Source organism: Taeniopygia guttata, chromosome 3 (assembly GCF_048771995.1).
Source record: "Taeniopygia guttata chromosome 3, bTaeGut7.mat, whole genome shotgun sequence".
NCBI lineage: Eukaryota > Metazoa > Chordata > Aves > Passeriformes > Estrildidae > Taeniopygia > Taeniopygia guttata.
The window spans coordinates 107,914,519-107,940,781 of record NC_133027.1 but is presented as its reverse complement, the minus strand read 5'-3'; the positions used below and the strand labels follow the sequence as shown (position 1 = coordinate 107,940,781).

The window sequence follows — 26,263 nt, the reverse complement described above, 5'->3', positions numbered from 1 at the left end:
CAACCCACAGCTTCTCCATCCAGCACACCCAAGCCTTCATACCTGCATTCAGGTGACTCTGTGGTGCCGAATCTCATTTGTGGGTGGAAACAGACACCTACATGTCTGTTGGCAATGCCAAATGGCAGTGTGATCTCAGAGGTGTTCTGGGAACACAGTTCACTCTATTCCCCCCATGGGGCAGCCTGACAAAATCCAATGGCTTGGGCTGGGGACCCGGGAGAGCCACGCTCTGTGCCTTGCTGTCTTGCATGGCTCCTTGGCCAGTTTTGGGCAAGTCAATCCAGGCTGCTGTGCTTTAACTCTTCCAAATGCAGAGCAGATAACGGGAATGACCTTTGCAAAGCATTCAGAGAACTAGGGACTTCATCACTGCCTGCCCCATATCCTTTACATTTAATCTCTTAATACGGGTGGCTCTCAACTGCAGAGTTATTTGTGGACAGGAAGGAAAGCAGGTTGAGTTCCTCTGTAACTGACATCACTTTTAAAACATCTTCTCATCAGCTGAGCTTGATTCTTCAGAATTTCATCAGATGTGCGTCCTGAATAATCAGCCAGTCCTGATTAAATTGGAATTCATTTGGAAGGGCAGAGCTGAGAACTATCATGCTGCCACAACCACTGGAACGATTCTTGATTTACAGAAACTAAAAAGGAAACCAAGACTAGGGTCTTTTATTGCTGAGCAGAGATCATTCCAGACAGGAAAAGAGCATTAACAGACTAAGCTGAGTATTTAACATGCTGCCAATACTTCCCATCCCCAAAGACTGCAGAACTGGATGCTTCACTTACACTTCTAAACTGCTGGATTTTCATAAAAGTTTCTATTATGTGTAGTATAGGCTGCTTCTAGAGGAAAGGATACCAGGACTCTGGCTTGTAAAGTAACACTCAACATCAACCTCCAAGTCACCTCAGAATGCAACCAATAACATTGCTGCTTTTTGGAAATGTATGTCTGAATCCTGATCCATGTATTTAAAACAGTGAAATACCTCCTAATTAACCTAGTGTCAAGGTAATAAAAAGTATACTCTTACTATGGATATATAAATCGTGCAACAAAATACAGTAAAGCAGAACCCCATAAAGGATTAATAAAACATTCCTACCCAACCTGACATATTTATGAAATCTTGCATGTTACTGATACTTGGAGCCAACACTCTGAAATTGCATCATGCCCTCACTGTATTAGTAAATTAGAACCACACAAAATTTGGCTTTGCTATATAAACAACAGGCATAAAATAAGCTTTTCTTTTTTAAACTGCATTATGTGATGTTTGTAAACAGACCTCACTCTTTTCATTATTTTAATCTGGAGCTATATAATTTATGCCACTTTGGCACATATAAGAGGTCTTAATCTTTAAGCACAAGTCCTGCTGAAGTCAACAAGAAACCACTTGTTCATCTCCTTAAAACTTAGTGTGTGCTTAAGAACCTTGGTAGATCCAGCTCTTTATGAGGAGAATGGTCTATGAGATCCTCTCCTAACTGCTTTAACTTTGCAGAGGACAAAGTATTAACATAAGTAACACAAGAAGGGCCAGAGTTTGCTGATATTTAGTGCACACAGACTGCACATCTCAGCAGAGCTGAAAAGGTGGAAATCAATCAGTCAAACACCACTGAATTTCACTATAGAATACTGGATCTGGGTCACATATGGGCTTGTTTCAACCTAGGTTCCTGCTACAGAAACTCACCATACACATATGACAGTTCAGAGGCAGTGCTTTTTTACAAGAGGAGCTTTTTCTGCAAGATAGGAAGGAGCAGGTTTATATGCCAGCCTGAAAAAATATAGGCAAACCCATAGTTAAAAGGTGGAAGAAGTGTCAGAAATGAAGATAGACAAAAGCTCCTTCATTTCTGAAAAAACCCCTAACAAACTCAACCCCAAAAATAACCTCCAAGAAAACCCAAAAACCCAAACACACCCACAGTATCTAGAACAAGCCTGCATTTTGGTAAGTAGATAGAAAACTGCTGGCTTCACCAAAGAAAATTCCAGAGGAAGAAGTGACTATTTTGCTACTGCTACCATCAGGAATTATATTTGTCTAGGCCTGCAATAGAAAACCACGAGGTAAGTGCAGCCTGTGTCAGCACCACCTGAACACGGTTAGGGCAGGAGTAGCAGCAGGAAGACACAGGAACATCACCTTTAATGCAGAGCTGGGGACCAGCATACAGACTCAGGTCTGAACTTCAACAGATGTGCTGAAGATCATCTACTGCAGTTTCACTCAGTCCTTCACTGGCACAACTGAGCTAACCTAGAAAAACTCACAGCACACTGATTTAGAAAAATCAGGCAGTCAAAACTGTATTCGTGGTAGTGCTGGGTTGCATTTTCACCGCAGAGTTTTGAAGATGCATTCAATTTCCTTATAAAGTTCTTACTTGATAGCTCATTTTCACTTTGTACAAGGCTAATTGCAGAGTCAGGACTTGTAGCCCCTAATCCCTGTCAGATTTGAGACCACACAGATGGGCTTTGGCAATGGTGGCCCTTTTTTATCATGTTGTTGCCTCCCCACCAGCAAAGATTCCCCACAGATCTCAGGCCAGACAGCTCAAGCAATACTGTGACATCTCTCCTTGACCATTGCTCTGAGATAAAAACTCAGAATATAACTGTGAACAGCTAGCTTTGCTTCCAGCCATTTTCTTCCTAATAATTCCCCAACTACACCCATCAGTCCAAGGACATTGCTGACTTACAGAACCCACTTCCACAGCTTGCATCCTTGACTACTAGTCTGGTGTCAGGTTTTCCCAGCAGAAAGCTGAGCACAGTTCAGCTGAACATGAACATAATTCAGGATCTTGTAGGCTGTATATTAAATGTGCAGCTTTATTCCTTAGCTTTGCTGTATGTTTGAACTGCACTGTTGCACATATGACTCCAGCAGTAAGCTGAGTCACTGCTCACGTGTAACAATCAGCAGTCTCAACCTGTCAGAGACACCTAACAAATTTCAATTAGAGCTGCCAACAAAAAATAAAGGCCTTGAGAGAAAGGTGAGAAATATATATGCATGGTAAAGAAAACAAAACAAATTAAAAGTAAAAAGAGAATCCACAGCAGATTGAACCTAAAATCAGATTAATGGATTATTTTTCTGCAATATAGTACACCCCCGTGTGACAGATCTTCCAGATGTGCTGAGAGAAGATGACACAATATTATACATCTAAAGCACTGCATATGTGATTAGAGAAAATCCTTTGAGAAAACATGTATAGTAATTACATTTGAAACATTCAAAAATACTCGGCCTTCTTTCAATAACAGCCTGAGAAAAACACCTTAGTGTAAAACTGCAAACACAATTTAAAGGCTGGCTGGAATAAACCAGGTCTGATGGATGAAAAACAGGTTTCATTTTGCAGCACAGTGCAGGTGACAGGATTACTCGTTTTTGGTTTACTTTTCTATTCTTCACCCACCTACAGAAGGCAAGTTTTTTTTGAGACACAGTCCAGCACTTAGCAACCACTGACCTTTACAAATTTTTACACAACAGTGCTTTTAAAACTGAACTCTGTTCCAAAATTTAGAGCTAACAGCTGTAATGAAACAGGTAAAAAGACCTAAACATTCAGGGTCTGACAGTCAGCTGGAGGTAATCAGCTCTGTTCAACTGAAATGAATAGATTTTTGTCTTTTCAAACTAGCTGAGGATCTGGCACTCAAGCTTCAAGTCAGAAAAGCTCAAGCAGCTTTAACTTCCCAGAAATGAGCATGCATCAGATAAACACAGAAATGAAGTGCAGGGTTAGTGCAGTTTGATCAGCTTGTACCAGCTGACTCCCTACTTTATGCCCTTAAATAAATGGCCCATTTGCAGAATTCTAGCCTTCCACAGATCCACAAGGATTCTGCAACTGAAAAAAAAAAAAAAAAAGAAAGGAACAGAAGTGATGATGCACAGCAAGCTCCAGCCTTTCATAGAGCAGAGTCCTATGCTTTGCTTTCTCCTGTGTGGGGAGAAAGCCCACGCAGAAATGCTCAGCTTGCATGGGCTGCCAGTGCTGGAGAGCACAGCAGCCTGAGGCTCAACTCTGCACCTCAACATCTCAGCCAAGCAGAGGGACAGAAAGGGGCTGGACAGAACTCGCTGAAATCTGAACACAGGTAGAAATCTCCATGTTTATCCAGTGTTACATATTCTGTTAACTCAGTGCAGAGCTCTCTGCAGAGATCGCAGCACTCTAGGATAAATCAGAAGAGTATATTTATAATCTGTGCCTTCTGATAAGTTAGCAGCATGTACTAGTTTTTTATTGAAATAAATCTGAAGGGGAAGAACAGATATCAACCTAAAAGCATTAAGAATATTATAACTGTCCTGTTTACCATTTACCACTAGGCATGAAAACTGCTTTGCATTTATGTACACCATTTTTTTTCCCATTTAAAAGGCCACCACGCAAACCAGCTGCAATTTAGAGCTCACTATGTAATTTCTGTTTCTTTTCTTTTCTAAGCTAATACATCCAAAACACAGGTATAGCGTTCTTCTCCATTCACACCACACTGAGGGCATTGTATTTGCATTAATATCTCCACACCCTTCTCCAAGTACCTCACTGAAAGGGTATCCAAGAGCCACTGTGCAGAACTCAGTATACCAAGGCAACTGAAAGTGCTCGGGTTCTCTGCTGACCTGATTGACAGTTTTTCCTCTAGAAAGCTTAACAGAACCTGTCATTATGTATGTGATATATCCTACCATAATTAATTCCCTCGGGGAATGACATCCAGAGGAAGCATGGTTCAAATATATAGCACGCACCAGAAATTTGACATTTTGAAACAGACTACCAACACCAAGATGCATCCATGGAAGAGCTGATACTTTTTTTTTCCTTGACTGTAGAAATATTGCATAAACTAAATCTTGTAATAAAAAGACTGGCTTAAAAACGGTTGAACCATACAGATGAAAACTGGTGTTCTTTGCTCTTATACATATTTAATTAATCAGAAATCCAGAAGGTGTTTAAAATTACCACGTGCCATTTAATATATGATGAAGTAACAGCTTCCTTCAGCCTTAGTCAAAAAGCTTCAGAGTTGTAAATGTTTTTCAAATAATTACCCTGTTCATCAGGCTTCAGCACAAGGTGCCTCCAAGAAGTAAAATGGCAAGACTAACTATGAAAGCTTCAATATATACACATACCAAGCTGAATGGCAATGAGAGCACTTTGCAAGTGTTTGTCAAGTCACAGGCCCAAACTGGGCTAAAATTAGAACTGAGAGGGAAGAGCATATGAAAGTATGAAGTCCATCTGCCATGTAAAAGGGTCTTTGAAGAAAAGAATGTAGGGAGGGTGGGAAGGTATGCGGACTGAATGAGGCAGCTACAGTGAATTATTGCTTTCACATACACAACCTGTGGTTTTGGCTCAGCCAAGAGCTGCGCTGTGTGGCTACCCAGCAAAGTGAAGCCACATGCAGAAAAGGGAAAGTTAGTGGCTGACACCAAGAGCTAGGATAGTTTACTGCTGTCCTGCCTCAGGAGGCAGGCACAAGTATCCTGCTTGAGCAATTCCAGGACACTGCAACTGTCTCCTTCCTCAGGATAACTGCAGAGCTTCCTACCCACAGGTCAAGGACATCCTGCACCAGCCTGCATGAATGGTTCTTGCCAACAGAAATGGCAACATAAAACCCAACATGCTGACGAAATCCTACTGCAAATTACATCCTTAAGGTCAATTCCTGTACAGAGTATTCAGAGCAACACTCAATAAACTTCTTGGATATCTTTCTCCTGGAGGCCCTGGAGACATGTGAGTTGCAGTGCACTTTTAGCACAAATGAGACAGAGGAGGAATTACTTTGGGAAAACATCAGCTCTGTTGGAAGCTAACAGATTCCTAATGCATCAGATTTCTGACTGCTTATGGCATGACTATTTTTTTTCCCTTTGTTTTTCTTCTATTTTTTTCCTTATTTATAATGAGGTTCTACAGTAGTGACATTTGGCAGATTCGACAGAGATACTGACTTTGTCATTATATTTTACCCAATCACTTTCTCCTCCTGTTCTAGGCCAAGATCACAGCTCTGTCAGGTTTCTCCAGGTCCGAGTTTATTTTTCATGTAATACCTGCCATTCAGTCAGTGTCAATGCAGGGTTTTTCATGTGATTCTAGCTATCCAAACAGTTTCATTTCACCACTGAAAACTAAATAATGTGATGTGCTTGCCTGACCCAAATCTGCTGAAGTCTGCTTCAGTAATCCCTGCAGATTTATGTACTTCAGATTGCCATCTCTTCTGAGCGCTTTGCTCTTTCCAAAGGACACAAATTCTGGTATTTATGTTCAGGACTACAACCAATGGACAACTGAAGCCCCAAGTACAAAATTAACACTTTTGCAAAGCTGCTGCATCATAACCACCACAGAGCATATAATGCCCAAGTCCATAAAAGCTGCCATGGAGACACTATTTAAATTGTAAAATACATCATCTACTTGGTTTGCTTAATAGCACAGTTCTGTAGGAGTTAACCCAGCAAAGACCACCCTGGGAAATGGATTAAACCACTGAAACATTTGCCTCCACGTAAGCTGTGTTCCCTCTTGTTAAAGCAGCTAATTGCACTGACAGGGCAGCCTGATATGGCTTGGTACAGCTCCATTCCAATTAAAGATACCACATTCCACTGTGGGCAGCATCTTAGCAGCACACAGAGGCTCTACTCACATATATGAGCCCTCCCTGGATAAACAACTCAACTCTGACGCTCCCTGTAGGAAGTCTGAAAAACCAGCCAGGGCACTGGACTCATCTCTTCCTCTCCTCTCCCATGGGCAGGGTGTCAGGACACATCCACTTGTCAAATTTTTCTTCTGCTGCCATAAATAAAGGTTTAACTTACCTTGTCAAATGAGTCATTCCATGGTTTATTACTACTACTCAGGAAGGAGGCCTAAATTACAAGAGTGGAAGAAATACTATGACTGCTCTAAATTGTGTCTCCACTTGGATCCTCAGACAATTTTTCTTCAGTTTTACAGCCAGACCAGTCCCTGAAGCACCTATGAATACATTTTTTATGAGCATGGTGGACTAGTAGAAGGAAAAGGACAACCCTAAAAGCAGTGATTTCAGCATTTCAGGCCCTTGTACCCACAGAATGGAATCACACCAACTACTGCATTGCTGTTTTCAACACCACCATCCTGCCGGGAACTATGATCTACAGCTTTGGGAATTTTCTTCTAGAAAATCCCAAAAGATGAACCTGTCCAACCCACAAGCATTGGTTTGTTGCCCACTGATCGCAAGAACATTTATGCAAAAGACACCATGCAGAAACATAAAGTTAAATGCTCTTGGGAAAACAAAACAGAAGAATGAAGCCTGAAACTTACTGTCTGCATTAACTCATCCTATAATTAATTTATTAAAACAGAGCGGAAAGCAAAAGTTCTTTATTAATAACCCTAACCAGAACTGTGCAGCAGAGACAGAAAAGTCAGCCAGTTCTACTAATTTTAGAATGTTCTATTATGGGATTTAGTGCTGTAGCTGATTTAAGGGAAGCCAAAAAAATTCTTTCCAATTGTCAAATGAAAGAGGTAGATTCATTTATATATGGCCACCTTTCCTTAACACTTTGAACTAAATTGCTTTTATTTAGAGCTTTTAAGATTACATTTGTCCTCTTAAGATTCTAATATTTTAATACCCATCCCATCCCTTGTTAGGACATTCTTTTAAATTAAATGTAAAACCCAAGTCTTAATTAACTGATGATATTAAGGAGCCTAAGTCACATTTCTCACACAGCTGCTAGCTTATATGACATGGTAAAACTCCACCTCTCTTCTCTATATTCTGCTTCTCTACAACCACCTTGCCAACTTGAATTTGCAGATTATTCTTCCTAACTTCACAGCCTAATCAGATGCATACTACTGGTCCCTGTTACCCAGCTGTGCTACTCTTCTCCAATCACAGATGCATTTCACTGGTGTACAAATTGATTACAAAATGTTTGAAGCATCACAGAGCTCCTGGGAAATTCAGAGAGTATCACTGCAAGGAATCTGGAGCTGAAATGGTTTACTAAAGTTATACATCATCCAGGAAATGTGCTTTTGCAAAAGAACAGCTTTTTGCTCCCTGTCTACTGTTGGAAAAATAACCTCTCACTATGCAGAAGAGGTAAATTACCCAATTTTCTGAGTTACAGAAACAGCCCTAAAAAGCTACATAAAAGCTTCAGATGGATTTTTCCACCTTCCCTCAACTCCAAATAACAGAGTTTTAGCATTCTTTTACTCATTTCCCTTCTATTTTCCTCACCTCCATTTCCTTGCCTTGGTGCTCCAAATACTCTGCCATCAAATGGCTAAAGAATTGGTAAGACAGAGTAGCTGCTGCTGGAAGGAGGAAACACAGTGCAGTAGCAAACTTAGTTTTATTGGAGGCTCATAATGTAAACTGGTGTTTCACGAGCCATTTGAACAGAAAGTAACCAAAATTTGGAAAAGACAATTCACAGGCAATAGAAGAGAGGGTTAGGGATCACTTAAAAACAACAACACTCCCTGAATTCATTAAGCCAGCATAAGGAAACCCACAGGCAGAATGTCCAAGCAATCACAGCTTTGAGGCCATTCCTGTGCTTTCAGCTTGCTTCAGCAAATGCCATGCTTTCTTTAAAAACGTCCTTCTGCTCCTCATAAAACAACTGTTTGGAAACAGAAAAGCTCTCCACTGAAGTTTTACAAGACCTTTTTATTAGTAGAATAATAATTATTTCTGCTGTTATTTAACCAGACTGCCACTTTCAGGCTAGAATTTCTGTGTCCAGTTCTGGGCCCTCCAGGGGAAGGACATTGAGATGCTTGAGCGCATCCAGAGGAGGGCAAGGAGGCTGGTGAGGGGCTTGGAACACAAACCCTATGAGGAACGTTTGAGGGAGTTGGGGTTGTTTAGCTGGAGAAGAGGAGGCTTAGATGAGACCTTGACACTCTCTACAGCTTCCTGAAGGGAGGCTGCAGACAGGTGGGGTTGGTCTCTTCCACTGGGCAGCACTGACAGAACAAGAGGACACAGTCTCAGCTACGTCAGGGAAGGTTTAGGTTGGATATTAGGAAAAAATTTTTTACTGAAAGAATAATAAAATACTGGAATTGTCTTCCCAGGGAGGTGGTGGAATCACCATCTCTGGATGTGTTTAAAAAAAGACTGCTATAGTCTAGTTGTGGTGTTAGGGCATAGGTTGGACTTGATGATCTCAGAGGTCTCTTCCAACCTCATTATTCTGTGATTCTGTGAAAATCTAAGACATACAATTCCCTAGTTTCCAAGAGAAGTCCATTCCTGCAGGCCTTGCTGAGACCTAGCCTTTTACCTCACCTCCAACGCGGGGAAGTTTTCTTTGGACGTGCTGATTACCACTTGCAGCTTCCCTCCTTTCCTTCCTTACTCATTCTGCTACGGTTTGTTACACATGCAAATGAGCAGATTAGATGCAGAAACAAAATGCATTCATTAAAAGAAGTTTCCTTTCCCAGGTGGTGTGCAACTCCCTACAGATTTGCATCCTCTGCCTCTGTCCTCAGTGCAATCTGTCTCTGTTTCCCCCAGCCATCCCTTCTCCTGGAGCCACCAGCCCCTGGCAGTGCTGCTGCCATGTCCCCATGTGTTGTCCCCGCTGCATCTCTGGCTGCTGCTAACCCTGGTACCAGAGGGCTCGGCTCTGCCTGCCCCCTCCAGCCTTGACTCAGCAGGCTGCTTTTAGAAAACTTGCAGAAACTTATCTTCAGGACTTCTAACACACTGTCAAAACTTGTTTTAAATCAGACAGTATTTCCAAAAGTGTTCAAGGTATAAAAAGCCCAACCGCATAATCCCCATTTCTTTAGGAAAACAAGTTAAAAAAGCAGGAATATAATTAGAACATTTCCATTTGAAGGCAAAAGGAGCAAGTCCCTCCATAGGTTTTAGGAAAAAAAACCACACCAAGAGCAAACATATGAAAATTTCTAAATATGTTTGAAAATACAGTAGTAGCTATTAAAATAGCATTGCACACAAAACTGAGAAATAAGCATATTTCAGGGCCTGGATCAGAAACTGATGTCCTGCTCATTGGAGATGCTCTTTCACTAGCTAGAAACTTTGTTTTGTTACTATAGTAACTGTCACTACAAGTGGCCCTGACTAAGGCATGAAGTATTTGTTATATAAAACCTCGACGCAACTGCAGCCTTAAACTTCAGAAAGTACCAGCTCGGTGCTCAGTCCCCTTGGCAAATTCTATTCCAAGCCCAAACTCAAAATGCTTTTGTGCCAAATAGGGCACACTCTTGAGCAGCAGTTTAACAGCACTATTTAAGTGCTGAGAACATAATCAACATTGTTCACAATACACACTACAACTGTGAGGGAATTTAGATGGACTGTGCACTGTGCAAGGGAGCAGTGACTTCCTCTCTGGAAAATTAATGCTCTTAGCAGTGGCTATGAGGTACAAGAGAAACTGGCAACCAACCTTAATAAAATTTGCTGACTGACCATTGAATTTGATAGGAAAAAACGCCTGGAGCCAGGAAGTGCACCATGTAAGAAACACATCCTGCAGCACTGCAAGTTTTTATTTCATTATATTTTCATCAGCTTAGTTTGATGAGATTTAACATTCATAAGAAAAAAAAAAAATATGCTCTCTTTCTTGGCCTTTAATATATTTGGGTTTCACGTAATTTTCTTCTTGTTCTTGTGGGGGATATTTTCAGCTAGACAAATGGCTATTATGGATAATCTTGGAAAAGCAGCTTATGAGATCCCCAGTGGAAACAGGGAGATGACAGAACCTCACTTTTTAAGGTAGTCATCTGATGCTGATACTCCAGTACAATGTGCCAGTCTGCTTCAGACCATCTGCACCATTCTCAGCTGTGCTTTTTTCCCCTACTTGGGTAGGGTAAAACAGCCTGACTTTCCTTCTCTTCAGCTTGAAATCCAGACACTAAGCATTTTCTTAAAAGGCCAACAGCCCACACAGAACCTGCTTGCAAGTGACTGTAAGCACTAAGGAAGTGCCAAGGTCAGAAAATACATCCGCTTGTACACTTGCTTTCCTGCAGTATGCATTGCTCAAGGTTTGGGTCAAGCCAATGATCAGGGATATTTCTGCTACAGCACTATTATTTAACTTCTGAAATGCCAGATGTAGCCATTTATGCTACTTAGCTTAAGCTTTAAGCAATTCAAATGCTACAGAAGACTGGAAGAGAGTATCTTCTCTTTCCCTTCCGCCCTCAGAGCTGACACCCTGTACTATTCTTAGTGTGGTGTTAATTTCAGAGTTCACACATCAGAGGAAGCATTTCAAATTTATTCATTCATTTGTGAGAACCTCTACAGGGCTTTGTCCTTAATGACTGAGCAACACTTTTTTTTTTTTTCAGCTGTGACACCATATTTGCAACCAGTCTTACAGCTTATTACAGCCTCATAAGTGCCCTACCCTGTAAGAAACATGATTTCCTTAAGGTGCTGTTTAGATACAGAATTGCTTCATTGGTTCTTCCCTGTAATAATAGTGCTTACAGTGACACCTAAAACCATGATTTCTGTCTCTTGTATGTCTGGCAACTAATTCCAGACTAATGGCCACATCTATGTAGGCAAATAATGAGTACCTGCTGGAATACATAATTTATGAGTACTGCTTCTATCATTTTGTGGCACTGCAACTTTACTGTTGCTTAGACTGCCTTAGAGAAAAAATAAATGATAGCTCAGCTATGATATCTTTTATGCCCAGAATTCCTGGGTTCAGGATGCAAAAAGGGTTCAGCTGCTAAACCATATGAGATATTTGCTCTGCTATATGCAGAGGCCAATTAGATGAGAACAAACGTAGATATTGCCTGATCTAAAATACAGTTTGCACCAGAAGTTTGCAGGAGATCTAGGTGGAGAAATGAGTAAAGTTTAAGTTAATAACTGATGAACATCAATTAAAAAAATCTTGCAAGGATTAGGCATGTTTTGAGCCAGTGAGACATCTGAAGATGTTATTTTTTCTTTTAAGACTAGACTGACCTCTAGAACATCAAAAACCTGTACTAGAATTCCCTATACTTTTCAGTGTTGCTATCACAGCTAATGAGCTGAATAAAATCCCTCTGCAGCAGCTTATTTAGATACTGTCCTTCACAGTACCATCACAGGTCTTAAATAATAAACTAACATTGCAGAAGTTTAACATGTTTGTTTCTAGATCACCCCAGAAATTAAGTGAAAGGGTAAGCCTTAAGTCAAGCTTGCTTTGCTGTCCTCCTTTCCCTGTCTATCAGTCGAACCTTTAAAACAATGTCTTGATCCAGATGCATTTTGCTTTTTCTTTTCCCAATTAGAAGAAATGCAATCAGGCTTCACTCAAAAGCAGTCTAACACATGTGGGATAAAATCTGCCTGCCAAAACTAAGAAATATACCCTGTCTAGGGCAGTATAGAGAAGGGAAATAACACCAAAGACCACAGGCTTTCAAATTCAAGTTTTCCTGCCCTGCACAACACACATTTAGACATCATTATCCTGCAGGATTCTCCCTTCCTCTTCCCCACAGGCATTTTGCACAGGACCATGCCCCTGCTGTGGAAACAAACCCTGATGGTTGCAGGGGGTCAGTGAAGCAGCAGGCAATTGCTGGGTCCCACAGAAAAAGAAGCAACATACTTCCAGAGATGCTAGTAGAGCAGGCTTCAATCCCTTTTGTATTTGAAAATCATCTAGTGTGAAGGCTCCAAAGAACCCATATATATTGAGTCTTTTTTATCCTTAAGTGGACTTGAAAAACAAAAACCTTGTTTCAGCTGGCATTTCCAAACTGACAATGTGCAGCCTCTTGATTAAGATGGGACATAGTTTATATCCCTGGCAACAAAGGAGACTCCAGACATTTCCATCTGCTTTAACAGCAGAGCAATGAACAAGAAAATGTACCATCCAGTTTAGTTTCAGAAGAATGTTTTTCATGGAAAGATAATTCAGTATATGCATCTTGACTCCTACATATAAAGTGTATGAAATAGCACTAATTCATATAAGCACTCTGGATGCAAAGAAAACCAAACAAACCACAAATCCTTCCAAACAATAAACTCACAATATTATTGTGCACAGCATTCAACAAATCCTACTGCAGAACAGCACTATAGTGGTGGCTCAAAGGCAGCCAGAATCTCAGTGCTCCCCCTCTCAGGAGCCATTCTTTCTGGAGATGCAGGAAGAGTGCAGATTAAAGCAATCCCACACAGATTAAAAATCCTCCAGGGGCGAGATCAGCACAGCTGGATGGCAGCAACATGAGCTACCCTAAATGAACACTGGCCCCATGCCACCTACCAGCAGCTTCCTGAGGCCCCCATTACTGCTAGCTTTGTTCTAAACACACTACATGGGACATCTAAGCCTTGGAGATTGCTTTGTGCAGGCCAGGAAAATCCCCAGCACTGTTGCTCTCAGAGTCCTTGGCTGCTATGCAGTGCTATTTACCACCAGTGCCTTGCCTGTTGTGGTGGAGCATCCCCACCTCTTTTTGAGGCTGCACTGCGAAATCTGACTGAAATATGACTGCATCTGAGAAATCTGGATTTTACTAATACCCTTGCTGCTGCTTTTTAAAGCTGCCTCAAGTACTCATTCTTAACACCTGCCTTGCAAAAGCTCAGAGATCCAGGCTACTCAGTGCCCATCTGTCATTTCTGCATCTTTGTCTGGCAGGGAGTTCCACTTCTCCTGGTGGGGCCTCTGGCACATGCACCTGGGGCTGGGAAATGCTGTATATCCTTCTCCTCAAATGCTATTCTGCAATGTTGCATCACATTGGCCTCTCAAAGCACTTCTGCTGCAATGGTCGGTGCAGGGCTGGAGAAGACTTAAAGCTGCTCCTCACAGCTGTATTGTATCCCTTTGGATCATGCTGGGTTACATCATTCCTACTGCGTGCTATTGCAGACTTAAACATGACTGAAATGCCAAGTGGAAGAGTTTTCCCTTTTTCTTCCCAACACACAAAGTGCCTGCATTTTGAAGATCATACAAAAAGTGCCTACATTTTGAAGATCATACAAAATGGCTGAACTGATGAAACTCATGGGGCAGGAGGCAGGGCTTCCACTTTTAATCAGCAACACATCTCCTGGCCAGCTGGTCATCTCTCCTGTTCATGACACAGACTGCAGAGACATGTATATTCCCAGCTAGGTTCAGACCCCTACTCTACTACATACCCTACCATCAATGGAAAGACATTTACCTTGTCCTGAGAAAATACAAGAAAAACTACAGGAAAATCTCAAGTCATCACAAGCACCCAGATGGCAGATACAAATGGCCAGACTGCAGAAGGAAAAAAATAAAAGAAAAAAAATAGTATTAAAAATGTCCAGGAATCTACTCACTATGAATTTCAATTCAGCTGCTTACTGGTATGAACTTGACTTGAGGTGCTAGATATCAACCTCCAGCCACTTCTCCAGCTGATAGAGACATATGGAACAGAGTTCACTGCATTAATTTCCAGCAGTCCACATGTCCAGCCACAGTGATCAGAAACACAATTCTATGTCATACCTGCATCATTCTGGGTTGAATTTTCTGTTGGAATATGTAGAAAAAAACTCTGCTAATGACTGTGCTGCTTGATTAGGCCATTTAGCACTCCATCCTGATATTCCCTCTTCCTCCTAAAATACAGTCTTATAACAAATTTAATGTCAAACTACATACCTAACAGAAAGCATCAATTCAAGGTAAAATTGACTAAGGGAAAGTAAAAATATTCTTTTTTTTTCATATCTTTCCTGTTGTAAAAATGTTAGCATAATACAAAATATATCATGATATTTTCTAAGACATGTTGGTAACACAGAACTTCTAGGTTACAATCCCTCCATGATAACACCTGCATTCATCATTATCTTTCCTTTACAGAGACTAAAATATTAAATAACATCAATAGTGACTAATATCAAATAGTATGACTGTGCCTGCTTACATATTTGGTTCTGCAGAAATTAATGACAATGGCAACAGAAGCTGACTTACCATCTAAGATGCAATTACTGCCAATTACTGCAAATATTTCTAAGACAGTGAAGATCAAGGGCTTTCCCTGTTTTCAGAAGGTAAGAACCACATCTGTGGCTGAAAAATTATCATACTTAGTTTGTGTTCCCTGGTGAGTTCTTCAGAACATCTGAATAAATCCCCCTCCCTCTTCTTTTTGAAGAAAATACAAATCAAAACATTTTGTGCTCTTCTCATTAGATAAATAAATACTCCTAGGACATTAGAGCAAAAGTCACTCAAGTCTGAAATTTCCAGCTGGAAATAAGAAAGCCACCTCTTTCACTGAGTGATCAGAGCTTATACCCTACTCATCTCAAGACAACATAGCTTGACTGCACTGCAGGCTTCTTGGAAAGTAATTTCCTGCACTGAAAAACAATTTGCTAAACATAACATCTATGCCTCTTTGTATTTCAGGATCTGTTTTTCAGTAATGATTATCAACAGGAATTCTCAGTGAATTCTATTTTTTGTTCTCAAAAAAATAAAAAGACTCCTGATCATCCTTGCATCTGAGACTTTTTAAAGGACTCAGAAAATTCAGAAAATATTTTCCCATACTTCCCTAGCAATCAGTTTCGGAGAGCCTCAGGAAACAATTTCAGATTATTGTATCTGTGTGTTTGACAGCAGGCTTTTCAAAGCCTTCATCTTCACCAGATGTGAAGCAATGAAAAAAAAAAACAAGACAAGCTGGGTATTTTGTTTTCTCCTTTATCCATATATTGACAGTGCCTTGAAGGAGTACAGGAAGGCTCCAAAACCCTGTTTTCTGGCAGAACCACTGTCTGAATTTGCAAATAAAAGCTGGCACCCCATTCAGCCCCATGGAACACCTGTGTAGCTACACAGCAAGAGGGAAAAGTTTAGAGCTGGGTTTCCCACACCAACACCACATTTCTTCTTTGGTTCTCTTTGTGATTTCCAGGCAGCAAGCATGCCTTAGGTTCTCCTTGGGATCTCTATGACCCAGATCTACCTTTGGAAGTCACAAAATCACCTGGCAGAAACACAGGGGTTCCAATTACTAAGTCCCTTCTCACCTTGGATAACCCCTCCATGCACCCACTTATGGCTAAACTCCATTTCTAAAAGTTCTTACTGACAGTGACTGCTGCCCAGATAAAGCACACATGCTATTTTTCAATATACTCTGCTATCCAGTGTCGACAGTCAGGGCTCCTAAACACTTCCTTTGAATATAAAGCAGACCATGCTGCAGCTGTTCAAAAGAAAATGGCTCTTAGTAGGGAGCAAAGTGTGTGTTGGGGGGACTAACTCATTGCTAAGGCAGATATACAGAGCTCTGAAGTACAGAACCTGTGGCTCCTAACTCAAATGATCCAAGCTATTCCTGCATTTTTGAATCTATTCTTAAATTCCTTATGTCTGCATTTGCATAACTAGTTACCTCTGCAATTCCAAAACAAACAACTAGACGCACTGCTGCTCACTATAAAGCCCTTAAATGCATGGAGGCAGTAGCCATTTACTCAGATACTAGAGAAAAGTAGTTATTATGAAAAAAAATCGACTTTTCATCCAGAGGAAAGATTTGAAGCATTACTGTTAAGGCTGGAAAACTGCTTATCTGTTCCTTCTTTTCATACCATATTAAGAAAATTAGTCTGCAGTAGGTTTTCCTCTCTAAGCTCCATTTAACTCCTTTTATTCATATCCTGAACCCTGTGCTATGAGGGAATGGAATTCTCTCCAGTTACCTTTGAATCCAGACCTGTAATTTTAAGATGGATTGACATATACACTAACACAAATCCATTCCTGGCACAGACAGACATTTACTAGGGGGATATTTCTTTCCACCACACCAAGATAGTGAATAAAAGGCTATCATGCTCACCTGCTAAATTTTTGCCTTAGATCAGACTGCAACCCTTAGAGAAGCATGCATATGTCAATTTGAACCTGCCAAAGGAGGAATCCAATCTTGGATACTGTAACTCACAAATTAATTTTGTTTCTTCATCATGGGGGATGAGAGGGGCAGTGCCAGAAGTTTGAAAATAAATCCAAACAAAAAAAAATGCACCCTTGGATTTACTAATTTTTTTTTTAGCTCTAGGTGTCTGTATTATCTTTAATAAATGTCAGCAGACTACCTTAAATCTCTTCCTTCATATATTTGCCATACAAATCCTAAATATCATTACTAGTTCTACAGAGGATAGTCCCAATTATTGCAATATATCACCAAGGTTTTTTAAGGTTAATTCTATAAAAAACAAAGAATTGTAACATGCCAACAGAAGCAAATATTAATGGTTACTACAGCAAAAACCTCAACTAAACCCTTCCATCTCCATATCTCCCTTGCTTTAGTGAATCACAGAAGCCTAATGCATTTTGTATTCTTGTAGCACAGTACTGTTATATTAAATATCTTCTACTTTTTATTATTTTGTATTATTGTCTGGGCCATCAATAAAGAAATAAAAAACATTTTTGGGTCACTCTCACCAGCCAGGGTGTGAACACACCACTACAAGAAGTCAGCTTACAAAAGCTCCACCCTTAAGAGTTTTGAATATCCTATTTATAAAAGTTGCCTAGCATGATCAAATGCTACAGCCAAAATATTAATCTGTCCTTGCTTTAGATCTTACACCCTTGAGGAATTAAAACAAAACAGTATTCTGAGAATTTTAACAAGCTGCTCTCTCACTAAGATGTACTGTCTCCTGTGCCTCCTGCCTAATGATGAACTGGAATTGCATAAATGGGCTGACCTGATTCTCTAAGGCTAAGAGGCCACCTGCACTTCCATGAGAAAAGGGGTAACACCATTCCAGGGCACGCACAGCTGTAATACCTGGGGGGCTGAGGTGGGAGGGGTAGGGGCACAACTACCTTTACTTTACAGTGACAGCACAGATTAGCCACAACACAGAGGTGGGCAAACCACTGACTGACGGACAACTGACTCTTCATGAAGATTATAGGCAAGAATGTGTTCTCCATGAAGATTACAGGCAAGAACTACTTTACTGCTGGACTTTACCAGTGCCCATAAAGATATGGCTCAAAGAAGGCACAAGCTGTTTATTTTCAACTCACAAGAAAGAGCTTGACAAACAATGGAAAGAAAATTCAAACTAGAAATGACAATTTAATCCTGTATTTTGAGATCCCAGTCTTACATCAGAGTTAGGGGTTTTTTCCTGAGGCAAATGGAAGCACCTGCTAAATGACTTTACTTATATTCCAGAATAGCTCTCCCCACAGTAAGTCTGCACCAGACTATGACAAATAAATCTTGCCAGACGATTACTTCACATGGGCCTTAATGAAATTAATGTAGCAGTGATGAAATCAAGGACATTTTCTGTCAGTAAACCATTTCTAATCCAGAAGAGAATTTTATATTTTGAGGGCTGGCTGTAGCAAAAAAAATAAAAAAAAAAAAATTTCTGCTAAAACAACACCAAGACAAGACACACAATTCCCCAAGCAGAATTTACTTCCTTTTTCATAAACACTTTCTAAGATACACATTTAATATTTATTGGCCTTCTAAGCTGTTTTTTCACTCCATTTACAGTAATTACTTTTGTGATAGCTTTTTGTAGAACAAAAGCACCTGCATTTGACACCTACATTGTTCCAGAATACCAACCCACCCTGTTTCTTTTTGAGTCTTTATGTGTAGAACAACAGTGCTTCCTAGAAGTTTTGTTATTTCTCTTTGCAACTAGTTTACAGACTGAGAGCAACAGAATAGTGACTTACAGTCTAGAAAGAGAAGGAATATTAACTTTTGTTCCTTTAAGAGAGTTACAACCCCTGTGCAACATGCAGAGCTGCCACAGAGACATGATCATTTAACAAAATATTCACCATCATATTGGGCAGCAATTAGATGATGTGACATGTTATACCAGAGGACTGTATTGTTCTAACATAATGGGGAACCATCCAGGAGACATGAAACTACCCAGTGAACAACAGAATAGGTTTGGATAAGCAGTCTGGGAGCAACAGAGTATCCATAAAATTGATATGCTATTTCAAACTTTATACTTGGTATAGACATTTGTTTTTTTCCACTGCTGGAAGCCTACCAATTAAAGCTAAAAGATGACCAGAGAGCAAAACAGTAATCTGGAAGAGGGGATGAATGAGGAAGGCAAAACACTTTTATATAAGCAAAACTGGAAGGAGAAAATATTACTAGCTGAAAATAAAGGAGCATGTTAAGCTCTGTGGTAGATTCTGCAGGCTGCTAGACCCATGGGACTTCTGCATGAACACTGTGAGGTGGATACAGACTTTCAAAAGCAAAATTCTTTCTAAATAAACAATTAATTATTTTAAGATCATCTGGAAGGCAAAGGAGTGCTCACTAACATCATTTCTTCCCTGAGACAAGCCTGTGAAGGTAATCACTGCCAGACTCAGGTAGAACACTACCCAAAGGCTGGCCTTTGAGTTGGAAAAAAATTACAGGAACCCATCTTCAGAAAGGCTTATGATTAGCATTACTGACCTGGAGGGGAGACACCTGATGCTAACAGGAGTCTTCTAACCCAAATGTGCTGAATATAGTCCTTTCAAAAATGTATAACAAAGCCAACTGTTAGCACTACATTCATTTGCTTCTTTTAATAGCATACCATCACTGACAGGATGTAAAATCACTGTTTTATCCTGGGCAGTCTCACCCCATAGAGAGGCATCAGCAATTTTTCAGATAATACCTTCCATGTAAAGGTTGCTATTTCTATCTTTTATGGTCATGGCAAGACAGCATATTTCTTCTGGCTCACCCCAGCTTGCAGAATGTTCAGCATAGCTGGCTCTCATTCTTCTTTTATGAAGTCTTCCTCTGTCATTGCTTGACAGTACATTTAAGAGGTCAAATTCAGTCAGTCATCCACTGACTGGAATGTAATGGATTTGTTACTACATGCCACCTTTCAAGAAGTCATCTTCCTAGGCTTATTTGTGTCTTTTGGATATCCAGCTTTTTAACAGCTCAGTCCAAAACACTTTATCTTTCACTGTAGTCATTGCCTACATTTCACATCCCTTGTCCCTGAGCACCACATCAACCTCTGAAATGTGCAGTTAATGTTTAAACACATGAACAAGGGGCACTTTCAGATATATTTGGGTCAGTATTATGAAGTTCATGCCAAAGGATGTTGTGTGTTAGCTGAGCAATGCAGTTTATTTTTTCCAACTGCTTCAGCCAACAGCCAACTACATGACCTATCCTAAAAAATTTCTTCTTTAAAATTTGTAACGAAAGGATTTAATATAAAACCAAAAAAGCAGGAACTAACTCATTTTAATTACATACAGAGACCAGGCAATGGTCTCTGAAATGGGTATGAGATGGCTATAGCTCAGGTCAGCTAAGTCCTTAATTTTTTACATCTTAGGCTTTCTTTTATTTAGGATATACATCTAGGTAATGCTTCTGGGGTTTTTTGGGTTTTTTTTCCCTGCCATCTACAGAGCCCTACGGTCCCTTAATGCAGCTTTCTTCATCTTTTCTTGATACATGCCATCAAACTGTGCTTCCAAAAAGAGATGTCATTAGGAAGGGAGCCCTCAGGCACGACATTATACAGTTGCCTGGTTCATATAAATGTGAATTGGAAAAATAATCAACCACTTTTAAATACAGCTTTAAAACCATGCAGTTGAACTTGCCTACACTATTTACATGAAACATCTTGTAGTCATTCCATACAGTAGTAAAATTAGCATTTTTCTGTAAGGCAGTAGCAACTGGAGATACACAATAGCATCAGGTCTTTGTCCCTTCAAAGAGGTTTCACAAAGCAGTAAAGGCCTTCTAGCATAAACTGCACTAGAAAGCCTAAAATGGTTTCAAATTTGGTACAAACTATGGATGTACTACTCTGTTATTCTTGCTTTTTTCCCCTCCTTATTAGATTCCCATTCCTTTTTTCAGAAACACTTGTTTATTTCTATTTTTTTTAGCTATTTTTTTTCTTTGTTGCCTTGCAACTCTGACATCCTTTCTCCATTCCCTCACTAATGAGTTATTTGCTGTCTGGTTAAGAGAAAGACCCACATGGACACAAGGCAGTCACACAGCAGAGGCAAGAAGCCAACCCCATCTCCTCCATCCATGCTGTCCTGGCTTGTAAGATAAGCATGTATTCTATTTGCCATCTGTTGGAGGTTGGGCAGTTTTCTTATCTCTTCCAAGAACAATGTCTCCCTTGGGGAGATATCTTCTGTTAATGGGCCACTGAATACTCACTGCATGACTGGTAAAGTTACATCATCCCATTGTGAGATGCTCCACCCAGAGGGAGGAGCCAAGCATCCCTACCTGCATAAAATCAGCATTTTTTGGGACACCAGGGCAGCCCTTCACTGGATTCCCAGAGGAGCAGCTTCTTCTCTGCTGGATTCCCAGAGGAGCAGCTTCTTCCCCGCTGGATCCCCAGAGGAAGACCAGGCCCAACCACTCCATCACCAGACCTTCAGAGAAAACTCCACCTTTCTACAGGTCACCACTTCAGCAGCATTTCATCTGCCACCCCAGGAGGAGCAGCCACCATTTAACTGGACTATTCCCAACACCCTGACTCCTCAGGGTGTCAGCTTTCTGACTCTATCACTAGTTTTGTTTATACTAACTACATTTTTTTTTTTTTAATTTAGTTTTTTCCTAGTAAAAAACTATTATTCCCATTCCCATATCTTTTGCCTGAGAGCCTTTTAATTTTGAAATTGTGGTAATTCGGAGGGAGGGGGTTTACCTTTTCCATTTCACAGGAGGCTCTTGCCTTCCTTTACAGACTTGTGTCTTTTCAAACTAAGACACACGTGTACCTGTGAATGAGTCTCACTGTCAGCCTTGTTACACACCCTTGTGCGTGCAAGGAGCAAAGAGGGGCCCTTCCAAGGGCACACACTTTAGCAGGCTCTGCCTAGGACCAAGCATGAACCTGGGCCTTCACTACCAATACTAATTGTTTCTATCAAAAACAACCTATTCTGCTATTCCTTTGCAAAGGTCTTTGTGCACATCAAGATTTGCACTCACAGAAACTTAAGAGATAATATTCTTTTCAGCTTTGGGGAAATCAGATTACCAGACAGCACAAAAGAACCCACCCAGCAGCCCTCCAAGCTATTTTGCATACAATGCTTGCTATGTTTTGTCCTCCCTGAGACATAAATAATCAGTAACTGCTGGGGGAAAGATCCAGGACATGATGGACCAGTTGGTCAAATGGACAAGGCAAACACTCTTCTCCTGACATAAACAACCTCTTCCTCTGTCTTGTGTATCTTTAGGTGTTTTTGTAGTCTTCAACAAACATCTGATCTCAGACCATGTGACCTTTGACTGTATGAGGGGTTATAATTTTGTTTATTACTTTAAAACCCTAAAATACAATTCAGCAGCCACTGGGCTATTTCCTGCTTCAGTCATACCTATGGTTCACAATCTAAAGAGCAGAGCTGGCTTCATTTAAAAAGCATTTCCATTGCTAATTTCCACTTCATTCTCAAAGAAGCACAGTCTTAGCTTCTCATATCAACCAAGTAACTAACCTCAAAAACACAGGCAGCAAAGCTATTTTAAACAGCAACATGTAGTTTGCAATAAAAACATTATATGCTGATACAACTCCGTAATTCTCAAAGATCCTAAAGCATTCAAGCTCACGTTTATCCAGCCTCAATCTTCCTATGATCTTCCTTTGCTGTATTTAGACAATATTCCACTCAGTTTCTGGATTAAACCTGTGGAAGCTGCTTTCTCTGGCCACTGAGAATGCAGGCTATCTAAAGACAATGATGCACAGGTTTAGAATACTATTTAGGTACAGGCAATTCCAAATGAAAGTTGGTTTTCCAGCAATGCAATAGGATTTTCTGCAGTTTGGCTAAGAAAGAAACTCAGCTAGTATTAAATCACCAGAGAATATCACAGTAGCTTTAATTTTTGCACAGAACAGACAAATTCATTGTTTTGAAAGGTCATGACAGTAAATTGCATGGAATTCAATTTACCTCCCTCAGATGGATGAGGGTCTGAGTCAAACACAGAACAGTGGAAGCCTTTGGCTCCAAGAAGTCTGTGCTGTGTCAAACCTACTCCAAGGCAGACAAATCGTCCTTCCTCTCAACTATACATCATCACAGCTTGTGATTTTCAATTGATCTTTTTCCCCAACTGTCATATTGCAGCAAATTGTGTCACAGATGAGCATCAAAACAATGGTCATTGCAAGAAAAATTTGATTTTAACCAGGGAGTTACCAAATATAAAATTACTTGTGATACAGACCCATGTCACGCTCATTTCCCCACATCTAAAGTGAAATACAAAAAACTACAGGAAACAACACCATCAGCACAATACAAAAAGATAAACACTGGAAAAGAAAGCAAGTGTAAGGATTGCAGAAAGACTGTGAAGAAAGAAAGTAAAAGAACACCCTCTCCAGGAGGAGAGTGACACACCTGTGACACATGATTTAACTGAGAACAATAGCTAATGAGCAGCTCATTCCTGACTGGATGTATGGCACCAGGCAACAACTCTTACCTAAAGCTCTCTGGGTATTCAACAACAGCCATGTTGATAACATCCAGTGCATGCTGATAGTGCTTCTGAGCTGAAAAGAGGAGGGCCAGTAGATGAAGTGAATTCATATCATCTTTGCACAGCTGCAGGGCTTCTTGAAGATGGTCTATAGCATCTGAAATCTGGAAGGAGATGGGGTAGAAATAACAAGGAACACATCACTCTTTCAGTCCTACATTACACCTCAAAAATAAAAACAAATAGAGTAAACAGAAATTCTGAAGAAGTTCTGTTTAGGCACCTTCTACTATCAACAGGCTGCCAAAATTAACAGACTGCACTGCTTGAATAAAATCCACAGGTTCCAGAGAAAGAAGTGTGCAGCATTACAAAATCACTGCTTACAAACAAGAGCAGCAGACCTGATCCAATCAACCCCCCATCCTTTGGCATGGTGATTTTATGATGTAAACATATCCACCACAGATGCCCAACTCTCAGCTCCATTTTCTAGGATGGGTGGCTGGCTCTTCACCCAAGGATGAGCATGGCACATCTCTGCTGCATTTTGTCTCTCATAATGGCTGTACAATGCCTTTCATGATCTGGATCGAGAACATTAAAATTAAGTTTGAATGTTCAAGGGTAAAAGAGTCAAGATTTAAAATGCTGTCAGAAAAAGAAATATATTTGAAAGCAGTGATGTAAAGAGCCGTACTGACAGTCACAGCAGCAGCATGTTATTAGAACCAAGTCTCACTTGGCAGAAAACTTAACATCTCTAATGAATCCAAGTCTATCACATGCTCTTTGTGATCCAGTACACTATTTTAGGCTGTTCAAAAGGGAACTTCTCAGCAGATTTTTTTTCATTTGTTTACTGGTAAGTTTTATGTAGAGGATTTTCTGTAAGATTCTCTAGTGTCTGAAATTACTGTTACATAGATTATTTCATTTCTGTGGCTCTGGAAATCTGCAGAAAACAAAGCATAGAAGTGTATACATTTTTTTTCCACATGTATGCTTTTCTGCTCCTTCTCTTAATGGATGGAGAATGCAGTTCCTTCTTTTCTACTATGAGAACTTCCCATCTAGCAAAGCTTTACAGACGTCCTTCTACCCTGGCATACCACCGGTGTCAAATTCCCACTGCCCCCACAAACCTCTCACAAAAATGAGTAGCACGTAACTAAGGAAAGCAACAATGACACTGCCTGCAGCGACAGCAGAGGCTGTTGATTATCTAGACCCCAGGTACCCTTCTGGGAGCAGTATCTATCCTGTTCACAGGCCAACTTCATCCTCATGTCCAAGAGACATTTCTCTCTTGCTGTGCACACAGGAGCCATGGTACTTAACCACTGTATTACTGGTGACTCCATGCAAGCCTGGAGATCAGTGTGACTGCTCCAGACACAACCCCAAAACTGGCATCTGGCCCACAGTGTCAAAACTGCTGAATGTCCTGGCTTGGATTCAGGCTGGGATACATGACTGACTGCTCAGCTTTAATGAATTACTGCTTGTCAGTGGAGCTACTTTAACCACATGTGTTATTAAAGGCTACTGCAAAGGTAAACATGTTGGCTTAACCACCCATGTTCCCCCAGCAGTTTACTAGAACACATTTTTACACAATGTAAAAATTCTAGCAGTGACAAGACAACTTGGAGCCAGGATCAGACAGTGGTGGGCCCAGATCTATGTGTCCACAAAGTTTGTCAGTAGATCTACCAGAGGTATATAAAATGTAACTTGCTAAAACAAAGCTGCTGTCAAGACTTCTTGCACTCAGGACTAAAAACCTATTTCTTTCTATTTCTCTGTCTCAGAGCTGCATAAGTATTCATAAAGAAAATACAAGTTTGGGGAAAAGTTCATTTGAAGAAAAAGAAAACCTGCCAATCAAACAACTGGAGGAGACTGGGAACAACCTGTTCCAGATGATCTTGCTTTGAGCAGGGGTTGAACTGCGTGATTGCTAATGGTCCTCTTCAAACTGTTCTATAATTAAGACTTTGGAAGGGGTTCCTAATTTGCTAGTATGAATCAGGTGAAGAATAACACATGCAATTAATGCCTTTACTGAGGGACTTAAAAATTGCAGGAGTACTTGACCTTACTCGTGAATATGCAAACTGAGACTTTGTTTTACATGTTGAAAGTGACTTAGGATCAAACTGGGGGTAGGTCCATACTCCTAACAGAGGCTGGCCATCCAAGAACTCTCTGTTGCAACATACAGGAAATAGAGCAGCAAAAAAAGTGAGTTGTGGTCACTCCGGCAAACCTGTATCTGCTGGACAGGCAGCCACATATTGATGAAAGAAATGTCATCTAAAGTGATTCTGTTCTGTAGCATGGGGCCTGCAATGGTTACATCTCATTTTTGTGCTTCCCTCTAGTACCATCAGAGTCACAGGCAATGGCTGGCTTTGAAAATTAATCATGCTTCCCAGGCACCTAATTTATTAACTTGAGTCCAAAAACACTCCTTAGCGCTGAAAGACCATTAGTAGCCTACACAGTACTGCTGCATAATTAGAAACAGTGGACAAAAATAATATGGACTCTATGCCTT

The 26,263-nt window shown here is 40.5% G+C and overlaps 1 protein-coding gene across 3 annotated transcripts in view; it reads right to left on the bottom strand.

The window, feature by feature from the left end:
* Positions 1–26,263, bottom strand: part of TTC7A (tetratricopeptide repeat domain 7A) — a 166,959-nt gene that overhangs the window by 63,630 nt on the left and 77,066 nt on the right. For all 3 annotated transcript variants that reach the window (XM_002187925.7, XM_072927602.1, XM_030269186.4), the window contains one exon: positions 23,704–23,864. In XM_002187925.7, the coding sequence (XP_002187961.4) occupies positions 23,704–23,864 (161 nt within the window). The remainder of the gene's footprint in view (positions 1–23,703; positions 23,865–26,263) is intronic.